The sequence below is a fragment of the Haematobia irritans genome, chromosome 4, assembly GCF_050003625.1.
Source record: "Haematobia irritans isolate KBUSLIRL chromosome 4, ASM5000362v1, whole genome shotgun sequence".
NCBI classification, from domain to species: domain Eukaryota; kingdom Metazoa; phylum Arthropoda; class Insecta; order Diptera; family Muscidae; genus Haematobia; species Haematobia irritans.
This window is the reverse complement of record NC_134400.1, coordinates 25,854,648-25,877,416: the sequence shown is the minus strand read 5'-3', so window position 1 is coordinate 25,877,416 and position 22,769 is coordinate 25,854,648. Positions and strand designations below refer to the sequence as shown.

At 30.7% G+C, this 22,769-nt stretch overlaps 1 protein-coding gene across 2 annotated transcripts; it reads right to left on the bottom strand.

The window, feature by feature from the left end:
• Positions 1–1,943: 1,943 nt before the first annotated feature.
• Positions 1,944–22,556, bottom strand: Prestin (solute carrier family 26 member prestin). Of its 2 annotated transcripts, none has more exons than XM_075308475.1 (6): positions 22,447–22,556; positions 13,295–13,617; positions 12,662–13,220; positions 9,415–10,158; positions 9,203–9,351; positions 1,944–6,142 (listed from the first exon to the last, which is right to left on the bottom strand). In XM_075308475.1, the coding sequence occupies exons 1-6, from the start codon at positions 22,489–22,491 to the stop codon at positions 5,572–5,574; spliced, it is 2,391 nt and encodes a 796-aa protein (XP_075164590.1). In that variant the 5' UTR covers positions 22,492–22,556; the 3' UTR covers positions 1,944–5,571. The 2 variants fall into 2 exon arrangements, with proteins under 2 accessions (XP_075164590.1, XP_075164591.1); XM_075308476.1 differs by lacking the exon at positions 22,447–22,556 and adding an exon at positions 16,215–16,279.
• Between the last annotated feature and the right edge of the window lie 213 nt (positions 22,557–22,769).

The window sequence follows — 22,769 nt, the reverse complement described above, 5'->3', positions numbered from 1 at the left end:
AAAATTTTATTTCTGCAGATAAATTTGTCAAAATTTTATTTCTGTAGAAAATTTTGTCAAAATTTTATTTCTATAGAAAATTTTGTCAAAATTTTATTTCTATAGAAAATTTTGTCAAAATTTTATTTCTATAGGACATTTTCTGAAAATTTTATTTCTATAGACAGTTGAAATAATACACACGGTGGGTTTTGAACTGCAAATGAGAATAATCCAGTGGGAGAATACACCTTTGTGTAGGCGCTATAACAGATCACACATATGGAAAGTTTGTTTTGACAAATTGGGTATCATTGTCAAAATTTTATTTCCATAGAACATTTTGTCACAATTTTATTTTTATAGACATTTTTTAAACATTTTATTTCTATAGAAAATTTTGTCAAAAATTTATTTCTATAGAAAAATTTGTCTAAATTTTATTTCTGTAGAAAATTTTGTCGAAATTTTACTTCTATAGAGAATTTTGTGAATATTTCATTTCTATAGAAAATTTTGTAAAAATTTTATTTCTAAAGAAAATTTTGTAAAATTTTATTTCTATAGAAAATTTTGTCAAAATTTTATTTCTAAAGAAAATTTTATCAAAATTTTATTTCTATAGAAAATTTTATCAAAATTTTATTTCTATAGAAAATTTTATCAAAATGTTATTTCTATAGAAAATTTTATCAAAATGTTATTTCTATAGAAAATTTTATCAAAATTTTATTTCTATAGAAAATTTTATCAAAATTTTATTTCTATAGAAAATTCTGTCAAAATTTTATTTCGATAGAAAATTTTGTCAAAATTTTATTTCTATAGAAAGTTTTGACAAAATTTTATTTCTATAGAAAATTTTGTCAAAATTTCACTTCTATATAAAATTTTGTCAAAATGTTATTTCTATAGAAAATTTTGTCAAAATTTCACTTCTTTAGAAAATTTTGTCAAAATGTTATTTCTATAGATAAATTTGTCAAAATTTTATTTCTGCAGATAAATTTGTCAAAATTTTATTTCTATAGAATATTTTGTCAAAATTTTATTTGTATAGGACATTTTCTGAAAATTTTATTTGTATAGGACATTTTCTGAAAATTTTATTTCTATAGAAAATTTTGTTTAAATTTTATTTCTATACCAAATTTTGTCTAAATTTTATTTCTATAGAAAATTTTGTCAAAATTTTATTTCTATAGAAAATTTTGTCAAAATTTTATTTCTATAGAAAATTTTTGTCAAAATTTTATTTCTATACAAAATTTTGTCTAAATTTTATTTCTATAGAAAATGTGGTCAAAATTTTATTTCTAAAGAAAATTTTGTAAAATTTTATTTCTATAGAAAATTTTGTCAAAATTTTATTTCTAAAGAAAATTTTATCAAAATGTTATTTCTAAGAAAATTTTATCAATATGTTATTTCTATAGAAAATTTTATCAAAATTTTATTTCTATAGAAAATTTTATCAAAATTTTATTTCTATAGAAAATTTTATCAAAATTTTATTTCTATAGAAAATTTTGTCAAAATTTTATTTCGATAGAAAATTTTGTCAAAATTTTATTTCTATAGAAAGTTTTGACAAAATTTTATTTCTATAGAAAATTTTGTCAAAATTTCACTTCTATAGAAAATTTTGTCAAAATTTCACTTCTTTAGAAAATTTTGTCAAAATGTTATTTCTATAGATAAATTTGTCAAAATTTTATTTCTGCAGATAAATTTGTCAAATTTCTATTGAACATTTTGTTAAAATTTTATTTCTATAGAAAATTTTGTCAAAATTTGTCGTAAATTGTCAAAATGTTATTTCTATAGTAAACCTTGTCAAAATTTTATTTCTATAGAAAATTTTGTAAAAATTTTATTTCTATTGATTTTGTTGACCTTTTAATCGTATCACATAGTTCCGCTCGGGAACTCCCACCCAACCCATATTTAAAAATCCACTTCAGTATTTCTAAACAAAAGTTTTACGTATATTTATTCATAATCATTTCACATTAATCCGTATTTCAACAACAAATTTATTTTATTATTATTTAATTTAAGAGTAATAATAAAAATAGGATATCTTAATACTAAAAACTTAAAAAGGACTATTAAAAAATACAGAACTTTTATGTAATTGTTCATTTTGGTATCATTGATGTATTTTGGGGACATGGGGTCATGGATTATGTGCTTCACATATACATACAGACCACAGCCTTATTTCGAATACAACATTGGGATTGATATTGTGTGTAAATAATAAAATTAAAATAGCTTGGAAAAAATTACACTTACAAAAAACAACATGTCATTTTGAGTTACATTTTTTGATTTGTATTTTCGTTTTGCCGATTTTTAAATTTTTCTATATTATAGAAGGTGGTTTTTTTGTTTTTTTTTCTCTGTTTACATAAATATACAATATTTATATACAAAATTTTGAAAAAAATTACAATAACAAAAAAATTAAGTACATTTTGTATTTATTTTAATATGTAGACATATAAAAAATATGTATATACCTGCAATTTTTTATGTACATATATAAGAAGTTGATTTTTTTTGTTTTTGTCTCGATATTTAATTACAAAATTGAATTTCGTTTATAATGTTTCCTATAGAATCATTTTTCAGGCACTTTTTCGGTTAGGTTACATTTGATTTTTTTCATCTTAAAATTTAAAATATTCGTTTTAATGCATATGATGATTAATGCAAAACTATGAAAAGGTTTATGGGGCTTGACCACGTTCTCTTTTTTGCAGTTTTTACATTAATTAAAAAAAATAAAATAAAATTACACTGGGCGTGCATAACCAAAAAAAAAACATATCAAATAGAAATATATTAAAACAATAGCATTACTGCGATTTAATGTTATCGAGATATCCATTTTTAAAGAGAACTCTTGACAGGGAAATCACAGAAGATTTTAATAAAAAAAAACTATTTCAAAATTAATCTGCATGTTTACAAGAGCAAATTTGTAAAAATTGTCTAATATTCATTATTCGAAATAACTCTCCAATGAAATAAGGCCCCAAAGAGAAATTTAGAGCATAACCCCCAGGTGATTGTATATACTCTTAAAAACTTCCTCTAATAATACATAAAATTATAGTTAAAACAGCAGTAGCAGGTGTACGGTTTTAGCAAGCGACTCGGTTGTCTCTTTTAGAGCAGAGATAAACTGCTGAAACAACTAAATTTTATTCTGTTATACCAAATTTTTTCTTTTGAGTGTAGGACTCGGGGTTCATTGCATGGTTTGAAGTGGAGTCAATTTCACTATGAAATATAGGCAAAGATTACATTTTAATTTCACAATGAAATAAAACCTCAAAATGCAAAATATAAAAGTAAAAGATAACAATGAAACCTAAACCAATGAAGTATATTTTCGGGGCAGTATGAAATAAGACCCCAACGCGAAAATGAATTAAAGCCCAAAACGGGTAAAAAAATAAACAAGAATATTTCTTGGTATTTAATTAATGATAATGAATATTTTTTTAGTTCGGGTCTATTTCATTGTGAAATAAAACTTCAAAATTAAATAAAGTCCCAAATATGGAAACGAATTTCGAATAAGGCCGCAATTTTCTTTGCATTTCTCTTTAGGTTGTTTTCGTTTTATTTCAATTCATATTTTAGCGCTTTATGCTATATAAAATAAGCCCGTAAACTTTTAGATTCTAATTACAATCCCTAGATCGGAATAGTCACCAAAGTTATTAAAACGAATTTTTGAAGTGAATATGAGGAATATGTGGAAAACATAACATTCATAATGAAAGAAACCCCAAAATAGAAAATAGAAAAGTAAAATAATAAGGAACCCTAGCCAATGAAATAATATCCCAAATATAAAATACAATAAAAACCCAAAACGGGTTTAAAAAAATAAACAACAATATTTCTGGGTATCTAATTAAAGATAATAAAGATCATGTAGTTTCATTTCATTTTTTTTAGTTGGGGTCTATTTCATTGTGAAATAAAACTCCAAAATTAAATAAGATCCTAAATGTGGCGACGAATTTCAAATAAGATAAGCAATTTTCTTTTAATTACTCTTTGGATTGTTTTCGGTTTATTTCAATTCGAAATTTGGCGGTTTACCCAAAATAAAAGAAGCCCTTAAACTTTCAGATTCCTTAGATCGGAATCGTGAAATAAAACCCCTAAATAGAAAAGTAAACTAACAAAGAACCCTACCAATGAAATAGTACCCAAAATATAAAATAAAATAATGACCCAAGATATTTTTTTGGGGCCTTATTTCATGCCCTCGACAATAAATTAAAAGCCCAAAACGGAATAAAAACTGAACAATATTTCAGGGTATCTAATTAAAGATAATGAAAGTCATGGAGTTTCATTTTATTTGTTTTAGTTCGCGTCTATTTCATTGTGAAATAAAAGTCAAAAACTAAAACATTTTTTTTTATGTGTATGGTGAATATCTCGAAAACGTAACAACAATAATTATTTGTTTCTTATTTAAGATGGTGGAGATCACGCAGTTTCATTTCATTTGTTTTAGTTGACGTCTATTTCATAATATAAAACTCCAAAACTAAATAAGATCCCAAATATGGAGACGAGTTTCAAATAAGGCCGGAACTTTTGTTTGGCATTTCTCCTTGGGTTGTTTTCGGTTTGTTTCAATTCGGAATTTTCTTTGCATTTCTTTTTAGGTTGTTTTCGATTCATTTCAATTCGTATTTTTGGCGTTTTATTCAATATCAAATAAGCCCCAAAACTCTTAGATTCTAATTACAATCCCTAGATCGGAATATTAAAATGATGGAGATCATAGAGTTTCATTTTTTTTAGTTGGAGTCTATTTCATTGTGATATAAAACTCCAAAATATGGAAACGAATTTCGATATTTTGGGGGTTCATTCGAAATAAAAGAAGCCCGTAAATTTTTAGATGCTGATTACAATCCCTAGATCGGATTCGTCACTAATATCTTAAAATCGTAACTAGGACAATATTTTGAATTGTTATTTCTTTATAGTTACCAATTGAAACCAACAACATTAAAATTAAGGCAAATATCGCCCAAATCTACGTGTATATTGTGAATATCTTGAACACTTAATATTGCGGTGGAAGTTAGAGAACAAATTAAAATAAAAAAGAATAAAAGATTGTCCTAAACATTTATAACTATAAATAGTAAATATCTCGAAAACGTAATGTTGTGATGAAAATAGGAAACAGTGTTCGATGTAAAGCCGAAATTAATACGAAATTTAAAGGCTTTTCATATTTCATTTGATATTTCCTTTATGTTTTGTTTTCAATGCACACACAGTGTAATTACTATCGATTAAGAACTAACGGTCAATTTCTCATATACGAAACGAATAATTTTCTTCAATTATTAGATAATGTCCATTTCAGCTATGAAAAAGTATCCGCCAGTATTTTGTTCCATTTCTAAACTTAATTCTATTATCCTAAAATTGTCATGCGAAAACAATTTGTCACGTATTAATTAAGCCTTTTGTTGTGGATGTGATAGTAGTAGTAGTTGTAGTAGTAGGACCCTTGGTACTATTTCTATGATCTAAATATCACGCTAGGCGACATGCATTGGCATATTCCACAGCATCATGTAATGTAGGGAAAATTTCAAAGGGTCCCTCGCCCAGCACCATACTATGAACCAAACAATCATACACTCGATCTGTTGGTGTGGCAAAGAATGTACAAACTCCTCGTTTCTCCAAATCATGTTTTATATCCGATAACGCTCGACAACCGGCCACATCTATGTGACCCAACATACTAAAGTCCAATACTAAATAACGGAAGGATGAATTCAATTGATTCAATGAGGTCAATCCACCATTCAAGGTAGTTGAACCATTTTGCGAAAGCGGTATGTAGGAAGATCTGCGCACATTTTCATTATCTATACCCAATGCTTTATTGAGAGCCTTACGGAAATACATTGAGGTAGCAAAATTTAAGGAACCAGCATACCGAAATATTTTCGTTTCAGGCACTTCGAATGCATTTCGATGATGATTCATATCCACATAGACGGCAGATGCTTCTGGTATATAGCCAAGGAGACACGAATAGGGTTTAAGGCCTTTAATGTACAGCGACAGGATTGATATACAGACACCAATGAGAAGACTGAAAATGTAAAATAACAGTATAGAAAAATTAGCGATTTTCAGAAAGAATGATTTTTATACATTTGTATGTAACACCATTTTTATTATTTTATATAATAAAGTCAATTGTTAGTTGTTAAATCTTGGGGATCCGTTTAAATGATCCAATATGAACCACTTTATGAGTGCTTGATCGAAATATTTGTCTAAGACCCCATATACATTCTGGGTTGTGGTAAAAGTTTGAGCCCATCTAGCGATGTCAGTTCGTCCCTCCGTCTGCGGAAATCACGCTAACTTTCAAACGAAACAAGCTATCCACTTGAAACATTGCACAAGTAGTTGTTTTTGAAGTAGGCCGGATGGTATTGCAAATAGACTCTATTGGACCATATTCAAGTATAGCCCCTATTGGGCTTACGGAGATTTTGGAGGAACAAATTTCATCCGATCCGGTTGAAGATATGTACGCGGTGTTAACCTATGGTCTCTAACAATCATACAAACATTGGTCCATATCGGTCAACAATTATCTATAGCCCCCATATAAAACTATCCCCAGAATTGGCTTGTGGATCCTCTTGGAGAAGCAAAACTCATCCGATCCGGTTGAAACTTGGTACATGATATTACTTTATGATCCCTAACAATCATGAACAAATTGGTCCATAATTACATATAGCCCCCATATAATCCGATCCCCAGATTTGACTTTCGGATTTTCTTTGAGAAACAAATATCATCAGAAACGGTTGAAAATTGGTACGCGGTGTAGTCTATGGTCTGCAACAACCATGAAAAACTTGGTCCATATCCGTCCATAATTATATAGCTCCCATATAAACCAATCCCCAGATTTGGAGAGCTTCTGGAGCCTCATGAAAGAATAAATTTCATCAGATGCTGTTGAAATTTGGCTCTCTAATTATAGTCCGAAAATAGGTTAATATCCGTTCATAATTATTTATAGACTCCTCTATATAAAGCGACCAAGAACTGAATTGGCTTATATTGTTATCTAATTTGTATTTTCTTGTCTAACATAGACTCCATATGGACTAACTTACTATTTAGAAAACTATGTTCAGAATTTTTAGGATAACAGGTTGGCCGATAAGTCCCCGGTCTAACAAAGAAAAACACATTTTTTTGCCAAAATTCGTTTTTATTATTCAACATAGTTCCCTTCAAGAGCGATACAACGATTACAACGACCTTCCAATTTTTTGATACCATTTTGGTAGTACTCCTTCGGTTTTGCCTCAAAATAGGCCTCAGTTTCGGCGATCACCTCTTCATTGCAGCCAAATTTTTTCCCTGCGAGCATCCTTTTGGGATCTGAGAACAAGAAAAAGACGCTGGGGGCCAGATCTGGAGAATACGGTGGATAGGGAAGCAATTCGAATCCCAATTCATGAATTTTTGCCATCGTTCTCAATGACTTGTGGCACGGTGCGTTGTCTTGGTGGAACAACACTTTTTTCTTCTTCATATGGGGCCGTTTTGCCGCGATTTCGACCTTCAAACGCTCCAATAACGCCATATAATAGTCACTGTTAATGGTTTTTCCCTTCTCAAGATAATCGATAAAAATTATTCCATGCGCATCCCAAAAAAACAGAGGCCATTACTTTGCCAGCGGACTTTTGAGTCTTTCCACGCTTTAGAGACAGTTCACCGGTCGCTATCCACTCAGCCGACTGTCGATTGGACTCAGGAATGTAGTGATGGAGCCATGTTTCATCCATTGTCACATATCGACGGAAAAGCTGGGGTGTATTACGAGTTAACAGCTGCACACACCGATCAGAATCATCAACACGTTGTTGTTTTTGTTCAAATGTGAGCTCGCGCGGCACCCATTTTGCACAAAGCTTCCGCATATCCAAATATTGATGAATGATATGACCAACACGTTCCTTTGATATCTTTAAGGCCTCTGCTATCTCGATCAACTTCATTTTACGGTCATTCAAAATCATTTTGTGGATTTTTTTTGATGTTTTCGTCGGTAACCACCTCTTTCGGGCGTCCACTGCGTTCACCGTCCTCCGTGCTCATTTCACCACGCTTGAATTTTGCATACCAATCAATTATTGTTGATTTCCCTGGGGCAGAGTCCGGAAACTCATTATCAAGCCAAGTTTTTGCTTCCACCGTATTATTCCCTTCAGAAAACAGTATTTTATCAAAACACGAAATTCCTTTTTTCCATTTTTTTTTTTTTTCACAATAAAAAAAGTTGCTTCACAAAAGACGCTCTATCTCACAAACTAATTGACATCAGCAAGTGTTACCACAACCCAAATAATTCGATTGTGGATGACAGTCTTTAGTATAACTTTCTACGCAATCCACGCTGGAGGGTACGAACTTACGGCTGCTTATACTTGTTTGAGGTTACTTAAGACGTTTTCGTTTCGGATATAACATGTTGCCTTGGTGTTACACTACCTTTCCCCTCTTTGTATTTTCGCCCAAATGATGGTGTCATTCCAATGTTATTTTTAATTCATAATATAGTGAGGGCTGCAGGATCAAAAATCGATGACAGTGTCCTTCATATTTGACAATCAATATCGAGAATGTTTCAACTTTCCACTGAATCGTAATCGCCATTAGAAAAGTTTCGTAACAAATTCCAAACAGATCGGTTAAAAAAACAAGCATACAGAATGCTCAAAATGAAACCTGCTAGAATACGATTAAGGGGTTATGTCTAATTGCAATACACGGACGGACGTGATAAGATGAACTCAAAGGCTCATCACCATTAAGAATGTATCCAGTTGTTGTACTAGCCCGTTCGAGTTACTCTGAATCTTCAAAAAGTAGTCATACTGCACAAGGGGGTATGAGGTCCTTGGACAAGGAAAGACTCCTCGCGTGTAGGTCGGGGCGAGAATGTCTATCCGATTAATATTTTTACGGGTCCCATGGTTAAAGTGGCTGCCGATTAAGTTTCAGGCTCACTTAGACTATTCAGTCCATTGGGTCCCACTTGGTGGGGGGGGGGGGGGTGGTTGGAATATAAAAACATCCCATGGTGAAAGATATTAAAATAAATCGTATAACTCACCCAATATCAATATCTATCAGCACCACACAGACAAATGTAGAGATCCATGTCAAAAGTTCTAATTTGCCTTGTTTGGAGAATTTCTTCAATTCTGCTGCCTGCATAAACATGGGCTTCAAAGCAACTATAATAACACCAGCCAAGACACACTGAAAAAAAGAAAACCAAAATATAAAGAAATTCCTTGCACTCGTTTAGATTTATCTACTCACCCTTGGTAGAAAACTAAAAAAAGGTCCAGCCCAAAATAATGTCACCAAAATGATCAAAGCCGATACCAAAGAGGCTAATTGTGTAGCACCACCAGTTTGTTCCTGAATAATAGACCGTGACAATGAACATGCCAATGGTATACATTGGAAAAATCCACCAACAATATTTCCCACACCCATGGCAAACAGCTCCTGATTGGGTCGAACTTCGTACGAATGCTTTTTGGCAAATGTCAAACCCAATGACATTACTATCGAATAAGTAACAATGGCAATAGCTATAGAATCTACAACTAATTCTGGCACCAAATCCATACGTGGTAATACTGGCATTGGCAATCCGGTGGGTATATCACCCACAGGTTTTATATCATATTTATTCTTAACATCAACCAACATCGATATTACAGTACCGCCGATGACGGCAATAAGTTCGGCGGGTAAAGGAAAACGGCAATATTTTCGCAGGCAGGGTTTAATCAGTTCATTGCATATGGCCATAAAGACAATGATACCCAAACAGAATATAAGCGCAGCCACATTTGTACTGGGCAATGCTGTGCATAGATCTATTATGGTGTAGATAATTTTGAATGCTCCTTTATGGCGTGGCACGGTAACACCGAAGACATCTTTTAGCTGGCTGGTAACAACATGACATGCAGCACCCGTTGTAAAGCCATTCACAAGGGGATCACTGAGTAAGGATGATAGAGTGCCCAGTCGAAAGAAACCCATAATAAGCTGGAAAGAAAAAGAAAAAAACATTTTGATTAACATCATCTTAAATAACATAGTTTCAATCAATACTGTACAAGGAATAGTGCGGGCTAATCTTTAATATACAATAGTCATTTTAGGTTATAATGACAGTCTAATACTTCCGGGAAAACCCAAAAAAGATAATTTCACCACTAGTGGCATAATAAAGGGCTTAATTGTCTATGCATGTCTGGAATAACAGACATACTTCAGACTCACTAAGGCAATGAATCTACTATTTTACTACATGGAATCCATCTCCTTACCTTTTTTCTGTTGCTCCCACTCCAACCTTTTGCCGAAAATCTTCCGAAATGGAAAATGATGGAGATTCAGATATATATGTGAAAGATAGATCTTTTAGACCCTATCCGATGGTACAAACGGATATCGTAAAATGTATTTGGGAGTCTCAATATATGGTATGAAAAAAATGAAGGCACTGTGGCCAAATGGAAAAAGATGGGGATTCAGATTTAAATGTGAAAGAAAGATCCTCCAATCCTCTATCCGAAGGAATATTGCAAAATGTGTTTGGGAGTTTCAATATATGGGCTGGAAAAATGTGGATGCACTGTTCCTTGAGAGAAATGTGACCACTGTGGCCAAATGGAAAATGATGGACATCCTGATTTATATGTGAAAGGTAGATCTTTCAAACTTCTAACTGGTGGTAAAAACGGATATTGGAAAATGAGTTTAGGAGTCTCAATATATGGCCTGGTAAAAAGTGAAGGCACTGCTCCCCGAGAGAAATGTGACCACTGTGGCCAAATGTAAAAAGATGGCGATTCAGATTTATATGTCCTCCAACATATGACCAAAACGGATATTGCAAAATGTGTTTGAGAGTTTTAATATATAGGCTGGAAAAAAGTAGAGACAATGCTCTTCGAGAGAAATGTGACCACTGTGATCAAATGGAAAAAGATGGGGTTCCAGGTTTATATGTGAAAGATAGATCTGTTAGACCTCTATCCGATGGTAAAAACGGATATTGCAAAATGTGTTTGGGAGTCTCAATATATGGTCTTAAAAAACGTGGAGACACTGTTCCTCGAGAGAAATGTGCACACTGTGACCAAATGGAAAATTATGGGGATCCAGATTTATATGTGAAAGATAAATCTTTAGCCCTCTATCCGATGGTAAAAACGAATATTGCAAACTGTTTTGTGGAATATATGGCCCGGACAAATGCGAAGGCACCGCTCCTCGAGAGAAATGTGACCACTGTGGCCAAATGGAAAAAGATGGGGATTCAGATTACAATGTGGAAGATCGATTTTTTAGTTCTATATTCGATGGAAAAGCGGATATTGAAAATGTGTTTGGAAGTCTTAATATATGGCCTGTAAAAAGGTGGATGCACCGTGCCTCGAGAGAAATGTGACCACTGTGGCCAAATGGCCAAAGATCCGATATATAGATAGTTTTTTTCAGTGCCCTATCCGATGGTAAAAACGGATATTGCAAAATGTGTTTGTGAGTCTCAATATATGGCCCGAAAAAAGTAATGCAATGCTCATCGAGAGAACTGTGATCACTGTGGCTAAATGAAAAAATATGAGGATACATCGGACCAATTTCAGTTTTAAGACCTTCACGGCGCTGATTTGAAACTGAGTTTCAGTGCTAAAGTTGCAATACACGGATTTATATGGGTTTTGGAGGCTGTCCAGAATCTTCAAAATTGGGTTATGGGGGCTGTCCAGAATCTTCAAAATTGAAGCGATTTCGCTACTGAAGCCTGGCAAGTACTCGAGTACGGATACAGGACAATCACCATTCTCTCGAGAGTAACCAAAACACTTCCGGTATTAGTCCTCCCGAGTTTTAATGCAAACAACTTGGATTTCACCAACAATACTGTACCACAATATATAACACTCGAGGTCTCAACACGGGGTATTCTTCGTGGCACTTGAAGGCTGTCCGTAATCATCGCAGACATTTCTCATCGGTGGGCACGAAACATAGGGTCTTATGGTGTTTTCTTTTCTTGTAAAAAATGCGCATTTTTTTAATTTTGCCCGGAAAATGAACTTTCTAGGTTCTTTTCTAAAAAAAACACAGTCAAAAGTGCGAAAAGGCTTCGAATTCTTTTGGGAAAATAGTGCCACGCATAGAGGCACTAACATATTTTCTCGTTTGTCGGCAGTGCTGATTGCCCTGTTTGCTCATTTGAATTCTTTTCTGCCCGCTGTAATGGTAGCATTTTCTTAGGTTGCTGGCAACATTTTAAAAATGCGCATACTGTACAGACAAAATGACGGCATAGCACTTTTTTCAGAAAAGAAAACACCATTAGTTTATATCCTCTAAGTAATGCAGTTGACATTTCTGAGTTTTTCCTGGTTTCACGACGATCAAACTGGGCCCCAACAATTAAGACATTCCATTGATTAGAGCACTGTGTATTGTCGATAACCTAATTACGAGTACGTTCCACAAAATGATCTCTTTGATATTATTTCATACTTACATGTAGTATACCCACAGTAAACGCTAACGTTGTCACCACCTCCAAAGGTGTGATCACATTTTCACCACCTTCTGCCAATACATGCTCATCGGAGGCATACGATTGTACCACCTTCAACGTCATCATACTGGCCACAGCAAATGTACCAATGGAGATATGTTTCGATGTACCCAAAATCATATAAACTAATGTGGGAAATATGGCCATATATAGACCACAGCCTGGTGAGACACCAGCCAATAAACCATAGGCCATGCCATGGGGTATGTGCATAATAGCTACCGTAAAACCGGCAATTATATCACCTATAAGATCACGTTTTAATGAATATTTGGGCAGCCATTGGACAATGGGTATAATGCCAGCAAACATGGACCAAAAGGACCAATTATGCCAGCAATTTTTCAATCCATAAGGTATACTTTTATCACGGGCATTATAGCCAGTCTGTTTTATGACCAATTCATGGGTCAAAACATCTCGATGGACATCATATTTGGGTTGAATTTTTGGTTTGGAATTTGGTGTGGTCGTTGATGCTGTCAAAGGCTTTTTAGCTCTACGTCAAAAAGAGAAAAAGAAAAACTCCAATTTATAGAATTCTTGGGCGAAGAAGATGCAAACATCACTTACTCATTATTTCCGTTTTCTTGACCACTGCTTTTCGACATTTTAGTTACTTGGATACCTCCTATATCTTCATCCGTATATTGGAATTTGATTATAAATGGATGATTACAAATAACTTTTTGGGTACTTAATATTCCTTGGGCTTCGTAATATTGGCTGTTATCATTGCTGGTGATGGTAGATCTTCTATTCGATGATCTGGAAGAACATTTCGATGGTGAGAGGGTAAACGAAGAACCAGCTCCGCGAAAGGGACTTTGAGTTGGTGAAGATTCCCGACAATAAACAGCAGCGTATTGACGTATACGTTTTAAGTCAATATGTTTCTGTAAATTTGAAAATGTTTAGAAAAAAATTACTTATGATAAATAATTATTATGGTAAAATACAGCGGAAAATGAAGCGGATCTAACTAAAGGATATAGTACCATACATGATTTTGTTTCTGTGATAGCTCTAACTAAGTACATAATTGAATTAATTGATAATTTCTAATGCGATGAAATTCAACACCTTAGAGTGTACAAATAAGTCAGATTTCTTAACGTAATTATAGCCTCACCAAGTAGTTCTCTAAATAGTTAAAAACTTAACCTCCCACAGCAAGTGTTTGTTTGTTTGTCATGGAAATGATGAAATAGTCTTCAGAAGACTTCAGTTTCTGATCTTCCCTTCTACACACAAGAAAAAATTCTGATTCAATCACGAAATTAATTCATCCAATTAATTTTTAATTGAAATGTCTTCAATCACAGAAATGATAGTATCAATTAAAAAATTAATTGAAGGTCAATTAAAAAATTAATTGATACTATTAATTTTCGTGATTGATTTTTGTTTCAATTAAAAAATTTGTTGATTCAATTAAATGTTTAATTGAATATTTTTTAAAGCTCAATTAAAATTTTAATTGGAAAATTTTTCGTGAAATTATTTTCTGTGTACATGTTGAAGAACCTTTTCCTTCCTTATTAGACATATTGAAGAATTCAATTTGTTACAAATTAGTTTCCTATGGTACAGTTTAGTCAAATAATTGCCTTCCATTCTATTAATTTAGATAATTTTTGAATTAAATTAATTATTTAGGTTGCTAGTTTACTCAATATAGATTCATGATCAGGAGAGATTGCATGTAGCTACACTAAAAATATCACCAATGTTTTTCTTCTAAAATACCAATTGAAACATTTTAGATCAAAAAAATTGATTTAATTTAATTTTTAATCGCATCAATTAATTTTTAGATTTAAATTGAAAATTAATTGTATTCATTAATTTCATGATTGATACCATAAAGTATTTTTTGTACCTGACAAATTTTCTATAGAAATAAAATTTTGATAAAATTTTCTATAGAAAATTAAATTTTGATAACATTTTCTATAGAAAATGAAATTTTGACAAAATTTTCTATAGAAAATTAAATTTTGATAAAATATTCTATATAAAATGTTTGCTCATTTGAATTCTTTTCTGCCCGCTGAAATGGTAGCATTTTCTTAGGTTGCTGGCATCATTTTAAAAATGCGCATTCTGTTCAGACAAAATGACGGCATATCACTTTTTCAGAAAAGAAAACACCGTTTATATCCTCTAAGTAATGCAGTTGACATTTCAAAGTTTTTCCTGGTTTCACGACGATCAAACTGGGCCCCAACAATTAAGACATCCCATTGATTAGAGCACTATGTATTATCGATAACCTAATTACGTTCCACAAAATGATCTCTTTGATATTATTTCATACTTACAAAAATTTCTATAGAAATACAATTTTGACAAAATTTTCTATATAAAATGTCCACAAATCATTCTATAGAAATAAAATGTTGACAAAATTTTCTATAGAAATAAAATTTTGACAAAATTTTCTATAGAAATAAAATTTTGACAAATTTTTCTATAGAATTAAAATGTTGACGAATTTTTCTATAGAAATAAAATTTTGACAAAATTTTCTATAGAAATAAAATTTTGACAAAATTGTCTATAGAAATAAAATTTTGACAAAATTTTCTATAGAAATAAAATTTTGACAAAATTTCCTATAGAAATAAAATTTTGACAAAATTTTCTTTAGAAATAAAATTGTGAAAAAATTTTCTATAGAAATCAAATGTTGACAAAATTTTCTATAGAAATAAAATTTTGACAAAATTTTCTATAGAAATAAAATGTTGACAAAATTTTCTATAGAAATAAAATTTTGACAAAATTTTCTATAGAATTAAAATTTTGACAAAATTTTCTATAGAAATAAAATTTTGACAAAATTTTCTATAGAAATAAAATTTTGACAAAATTATCTATAGAAATAAAATGTTGACAAAATTTTTGATAGAAAATCGGACATCTGTCCGATGACAAGCCCATGTTAAATTCACCACTTCTGCGCCAATTTTGCACCACCTCCGGACGCAAAAATAACATTTTCACTACATTTCAAAAAAAACCTGCATCTGGCAATCTGCTTGATAAGTGTCAACCTTCTACTAACCACACAAAAAAATGGAATATAATCAATTGATATCTTCAGCATGAGTTTTTATCCGAACCTCTTGATTCTTTTTTATTAATGTCACACAATCGAAAGCCATTTAACACATGCATTTAATACTACTTAATTTATTAAATTGCTTACGTACAAAGGTCAATAATATAACAATTCAACAGTTTTCTATAACTGAATGCTAATGACATTGACCACTCTCATCAGTCACTTTGTTAAAGATAATTTTGTCATATTTTGAAATTTTTCCCCTATCTATAATTGGGCAAAGATATAGAGGTAATTGACTTTTTCTGTTGAAATTTGTTTATATAGGTACATCACTATAACAATTATAACGCCTCCCTCAGAATATGGATTTTAACTGTCAATATGGTGAAGTGACATGTGTGTTACGTTCTTTTCGATTACCCCAAAATTTATAAAACGGGAACAAATACCGTTGAAATCAATATCGCGAACTGTCAAACACCTTGGTCGTGGTAAAAGCAAAAACTAAAGCAATAACGAAAATAAAATTCCAAACAATTATTCTTGATTAATTAGCAAATATACAACAGATACATATATGTTGTATATTAGGACGGTTCGCAGAAACAGTTACTATTGTCCAAATCGAAACTATTATAACATTCTCATCATCAGTAAGATGGAATTCTTAAACTTCCCAAACAGATTTGTTACCATTATAAAAACTTTAATATAATTTTAAATAAATTTAATTTAATATTAAATAAATTAAAGATTTTATTATTTCATTTTATATTATATTAAGTAATAAATTTCCTTGAATTTGGTGACACTTAAAACTTTTTGTATGATACGAGCGTTTGTAATAAAGTTTATTTGAAAACTTCTAAAATTAACTTACATTATCCTATTTTAATTGAATTCATTTTAAGTTAATTTCACCACCTAGTTACATTATTAAGATGTACAGAAAAATGTTGACTGCAAAAAAAAAATATTTTGTTTTAGATATTTTCTAAAAAATTTTAAGAAATTTCCCCCATCCCAATGAGATTTTCTTTATTTCAAGTATGGCTCAAAAATTGTATAAACTAATCGTGGCGTAATCAATTAAACAATTAAGTGAATAAGTTTTTAATCAAATTAAATCAATTGACAAAATTAAATGTTAACATAACATAATTATGCTTATTATTTTTTTACTTAATTAAAAAATCCAATTAAAAATACAAGTATATACGGCCGTAAGTTCGGCCAGGCCGAAACTTATGTACCCTCCATGGATTGCGTAGAAACTTCTACGAAAGACTGTCATCCACAAATTTCAACTCACTCGGATGAAATTTGCTCCTCCAAGAGGCTCCAAAACCAAATCTCGGGATCGGTTTATATGGGGACTATAAATGATTATGGACTGATATGGACCACTTTTGGCATGGTTGTTCAATATCATATACTACCACCACGTACCAAATTTCAACAAGATCGGATGAATTTTGCTTCTCCAAAAGGCACCGGAGGTTAAATCTGGCGATCGGTTTATATGGGAGCTATATATAATTATGGACTGATAGGAACCAATTCCTGCATGGTTGTTGGATACCATATACTAACATCACGTACCAAATTTCAACCGAATGGGAAGAATTTTGCTCTACCAAGGTGCTCCGGAGGTCAAATCTGGGGATCGGTTTATATGGGGCCTATATATAATTATGGACCGATATCGACCAATTTTTGCATGGGTGTTTGAGGCCATATATTAACATCACGTACCAAATTTCAACTGAATCAGATGAATTTTGGTCTTCTAAGAGGCTCCGAAGGTCAAATCTTGTGATCGGTTTATATGGGGGCTATATATAATTATGGACCGATGTGGACCAATTTTTGCATGGTTGTTAGAGACCATATACTAACACCATGTACCAAATTTCAGCCGGATCGGATGAAATTTGCTTCTCTTAGAGGCTCCGCAAGCCAAATTTGGGGGTCCGTTTATATGGGGGCTATACGTAAAAGTGGACCGATATGGTCCATTTGCAATCCGACCTACATCAATAACAACTACTTGTGCCAATTTTCAAGTCGATAGCTTGTTTCGTTCGGAAGTTAGCGTGATTTCAACGGATGGACGGACGGACATGCTCAGAGAATTTCACCACGACCCAGAATATATATTCTATAAAGCAAAGTTAATCTCTATTCTCTACAACAATCAAATTGTTTATTTGTAACCAAAAACTCAGCCACTATTTTTTACAAAAAAAAACGCAAAACCAAAACAAAATTTGGAAAAAATGTGCTATGAGCAGGGCTGTGGAGCCGGAGTCGGAGTCTTGGAGTCGGAGTCTGAAGATTTTGCTGGAGTCGGAGTCGTAAAAATTTTGCTCGACTCCGACTCCGGCTAAACCAAATTTTTTAAAACACTTCACATTTTTGTAACTAAGCAAGTTTTTACGCAAATTAGTTTCCATTGCGTTAAAAATTTAGTCAAATTTTTATTTCTATAGAAAATTGATTCAAAATTTTGTTTCTATAGAATATTTTGCAAAATTTTATTTCTATAGAAAATTTTGCAAAATTTTGTTTGTTACACAAAAATTTTTTCAAAATTTTATTTCTATTGATAATTTTATTTCTATAAAACTTTAAGTCAAAATTTTATTTTTATAGAAAATTTTGCCAAAATTTTATAGTAATAGATTTTTGTATTAGAAAATTTGGTCAAAATTTTATTTCTATAGAAAATTTTGCCAAAATTTTATAGTATAGATTTTTTTATTGGAAAATTTTGTCAAAATTTGATTTCCATAGATAATTTTGTCAAAATTTTATTTCTATAGAAAATTTAGTCAAAATTTTGTTTCTTTAGAATATTTTGCAGAATTTTATTTACTACACAAAAATTTGTCTAAAATTGTATTTGTATTGATAATTCTTCCAAAATTTTATTTCTATAAGAAAAAATTGTCAAATTTTATTTCTATAGCAAATTTTCTCAAAATTTTTTTGTCTTACTGATGCTCACTGATACTGCTATAAAAAATGTATTCAACATTTTATTACTATAGAAATATTTTTTTCTCAAAATTTTATTTCTATAGAAAATTTAGTCAAAATTTTGTTTCTATAGAATATTTTGCAAAATTTTATTTCTATAGAAAATTTTGCAAAATTTTGTTTGCTACACATTTTTTTAATTGTATTTCTATTGATAATTTTTCAAACTTTTATTTCTATAAAAAATGTTTGCCAAATTTTATTTCTATAAAAGTTTTATTCAAAATTTTATTTCTATATGTTTGGTCAAAATTTGATTTCTATAGAAAATTTTGCCAAAATTTTATTTCTATAGAAAAATTCTGCAAAATTTTATTTACTAGACACATACAAATTTGTATGCTCACTGATACTCACTGCTAAGTCGAAAACTTGTAGGAATGACTCAAATTTTCAAATTTTTCAATGAATGAATCATAAATGCATTTTTGCGAAATTGTCTAAACAATTATAAATATTTCCCAAATTAGAAGTCTGATTTGAGATTTTATGTAATGTAGATCTAAATACAAATTTGGGCAGAGTATATTATAATCGGCCCGCCCGACTTTAGACTTTCCTTGCATTTTTATTTTTTGTTAAAATTATGTTACGTCCCATAACGTTAGATTTAAATTTTAAGTACATAGATTTTGTAGAAGTATATACAATTTTGTCTAAATCGATTCAGATTCAAATTCATTCATATGGGAATATAAACCTTTATATAGCTCGCAACAAATTTAAAGGATTTGAGATAGTATCAATAATTTTGGTCCACAAATACATATACTGTTGGTATCTTCTCATATAATGATGGGTATTTATATCATTATTTTATTTATTAAACATTGCCCTAAATTTGAAATATAGAGTTCAATTGCCATCTAATGTGCAATTAAGAACTTTTTTTTGCACACATAAATAAATACGATACTTTATATCGATCCACTTACGGTACACCCACAATAGAACTACAAATTATTGGTATTAAAATTAGATTTAGTTATATTACCCGGAGTCGACTCCGGAGTCGGAGTCGGAGTCGAGCTGATGAAAAATGCTGGAGTCGGAGTCGAGCAAAATTGGCTCGACTCCACAGCCCTGGCTATGAGATGTTCTTTTTTACCATTTTGCATATTATATATTTTTTGGAGGAATCGGTGTTCTTGTGTATTTGTTTTTGATCCAAATCTAAAAAAATACACCTATAATAAATCGGAAAGTTCATGAGAAGGTTTTATACCGTGTAAAATTACAAAAAAAAAATTATTTCGTCTAAAATTAATTATAAATAGATAAACAATGTACAACAATGTACCAATAAAAAAATCAATTAAAATATTTAAATCAAGTATATTTTATTTCTAATTAACTTTTGTGATTGATACTATCATTTTCGTGATTGAAGAAGTTTCAATTATTTTAAATAATTTAATTCAATTTTAATTATTTTAATTTAATTCAATTCAATTAATGTAATTTATTTAGTTTTAATTTAATGAACTTAAACCTAATAATATACCAAAAACCTAATAATAAAACAAAAGATCCAACTATATAGGGATAGATATAATTATATCTAAGACATTAGATCTAGGCCAATATTGAGATCTGATCAGATCTAATTCAAAAGTTATTAGATATGATTAGATCTTACCATTTTTCGGATCTACTCATATCTAGCCGTATCAAATTAGGTCTCTCAATTTTACTCGATTTAATTTTATTTAATTTATTAACATTTTATTTTAATTAAATTAATATGACTTTTAAAATAATTTTATTTATTTATTTATTTATATAAGTCAATGGAAACACAAAGTTCCTTACAGACTAAGCAATTAATTTACAAGGCATATTATTTATATAAACAAAAGTACTTCAAAGTTGACTATATCATTATAATATTTGTTTAAAAATATATAATATCTAACATAGTTACAAATTTATTTAAAGGTCCAAACAAGTCTATATTAGAATTAAAAATTCTGTTAAATTCTTTTAAAGCCCTAGTAATTGGCTCAAAATTGGCATAATTTGATCTATGAAGAGATACATAAAATGGGGTATAATGTCGTAGGTGACGGCAAGGTGCATAAAATGGTAATAAGTTAAGTAAATCCGGACAATCAATAAAATCATTACATAGTTTGTAGAGAAATAATTGTGAAGCAAACTTTCTTCTATTTCTAATTTTACAATAGGACTTTGGATATTTCTTATCTGTTTTAGTTAATAACAAAAATTCATTTCTAATACGAGCTTGAGTTCCCCTTCCGCAAACGATAAAGCCAATGTATAGGTTCGATATGTAGAAATATCGGATGTTTAAATAGTTATCACACCACTTTCTACACAGAAAAAAATTTCCGTAGTTAAACTAACGCTAAATTTAACTTATTTTTATTGGAAAAAAATATTTGCTTGTAGTTAAATTTTATTATTTTTATCGAAATTTTCCACAGCTTAATGAAATCTTACATTTTTTAAGTATGTCTCAAAAATTGTATGAAGTAAACGTGAGTATAAAGTTCAATGGCCGTACACATAAGTTCAATATGAACTAAAACAAATTAAAATTAATTTTCGCATGATTCCCAAAAATAGTAAGAATGAACTACTGTATGATTAAAATGGTCATGATTTGGCGCCAATGATTTTCTTCTTTACTTTTAGTTAATTTTTTCTTCTATGAGATGATGTAATTTCGTGAACTGCAGTTAAAAAGTACAACAGGGCATTAAAATGTCCTGGTTTTAACAACGCTTTGTGGAAATCTCAAAATGTGGAGCAAAATTTAGTTCAATTTTCGTGCGTGGTAGTTCATTCTTCCTATAAAACAATTCACTTTTTTTCGGTGTACGCAGTAAAAAAAAGTGAACTCTTTATTTCACTAAAGCCAATTTAACTATATTTTTGTTCATGGAATTATTATGTTTGGAGAAAGTTTCCTTTACTCTAATAATTTTTTGCGTACGTTAGTTACATGAACTAAAAAACGGGAAAAAATTATACACAAATTAAGCATAACGATTTACTAAATTCGTATTTCTCACAAAATAATTCATTATTTCTTGAAATTTGTAAATTTTACCAAAAATGCGTCCATCATGAACTTCGTATGTCACTAAAGACATTCTTACAATTTCGAACTCCAATTTTTTCCTTCAAACTACAAAATTGTCTTTAACAAGTGAAAAAAAATATTTGTCTAATAAATTTTCTTGAATTTGTCGAAAAATATTCACTCATTTTTGTGATATCGGCGTGATGCCAGCGTTCGTAATACTGTTTAGATAAAATTTTCTAAAAATATTCAAAATTCTCTAAAATCAACCAAAATTTTTCTTCCTGGTGGGTTCACTATATTTTCCAGTGCGACCTGGTAAAAATCGAATACTCTCATAAGGTACCAAATTAGTAATAATTCTTAAAATTATTTTGTCAATTATACTATCCAAATTGATTTAATCTACCAAACATAACGAACCACCCTATTGTCTTCACTATCAATAAACATACATGAATGTATACATATACACTAGCCAGTAGTGCTAAAGGTGATAAACACTAGTCACAACAACAAACCAACCAATCAATCAGGTAGGTAAATAACAACAAAACATACCCGTTTTGAGATACGGGGTGATGATTTGTCCATGTTATTCATCATCAATAATTAGGAAAGGCGTAATGCGTGAATGAGTAAATGACTGAGTGAGAGTACCTTTCGTTTGTTCTCAAAAACCCACCAACAATAATACGGCGACAGCAATGACGACTCTCTGTTGTATTTATAAGGCATGCAAAATAACGGAAAATAGAATCAAACATATGAGAGTGATTCTCTTGTAAAAATAAAAAGAAAATAAATATGTTTAACAAAGGTAGTGAGATAGTACCAAATGATCTGAATATATAAACGACGATATAGATTTGTATTGAATAGCC

Bases quoted from the DNA above. Each gene is read 5' to 3' on its own strand.
- Prestin (XM_075308475.1), bottom strand. From the start codon at position 22,491: ATGATGAATAACATGGACAAATCATCACCCCGTATCTCAAAACGG. The intron at 13,221-13,294 runs GTAAGTGATGTT...TTTTTGACGTAG, and splicing joins CAAGAAAACGGAAATAATGA to AGCTAAAAAGCCTTTGACAG. The intron at 10,159-12,661 runs GTAAGTATGAAA...TTTTCTTTCCAG, and splicing joins TTACTGTGGGTATACTACAT to CTTATTATGGGTTTCTTTCG.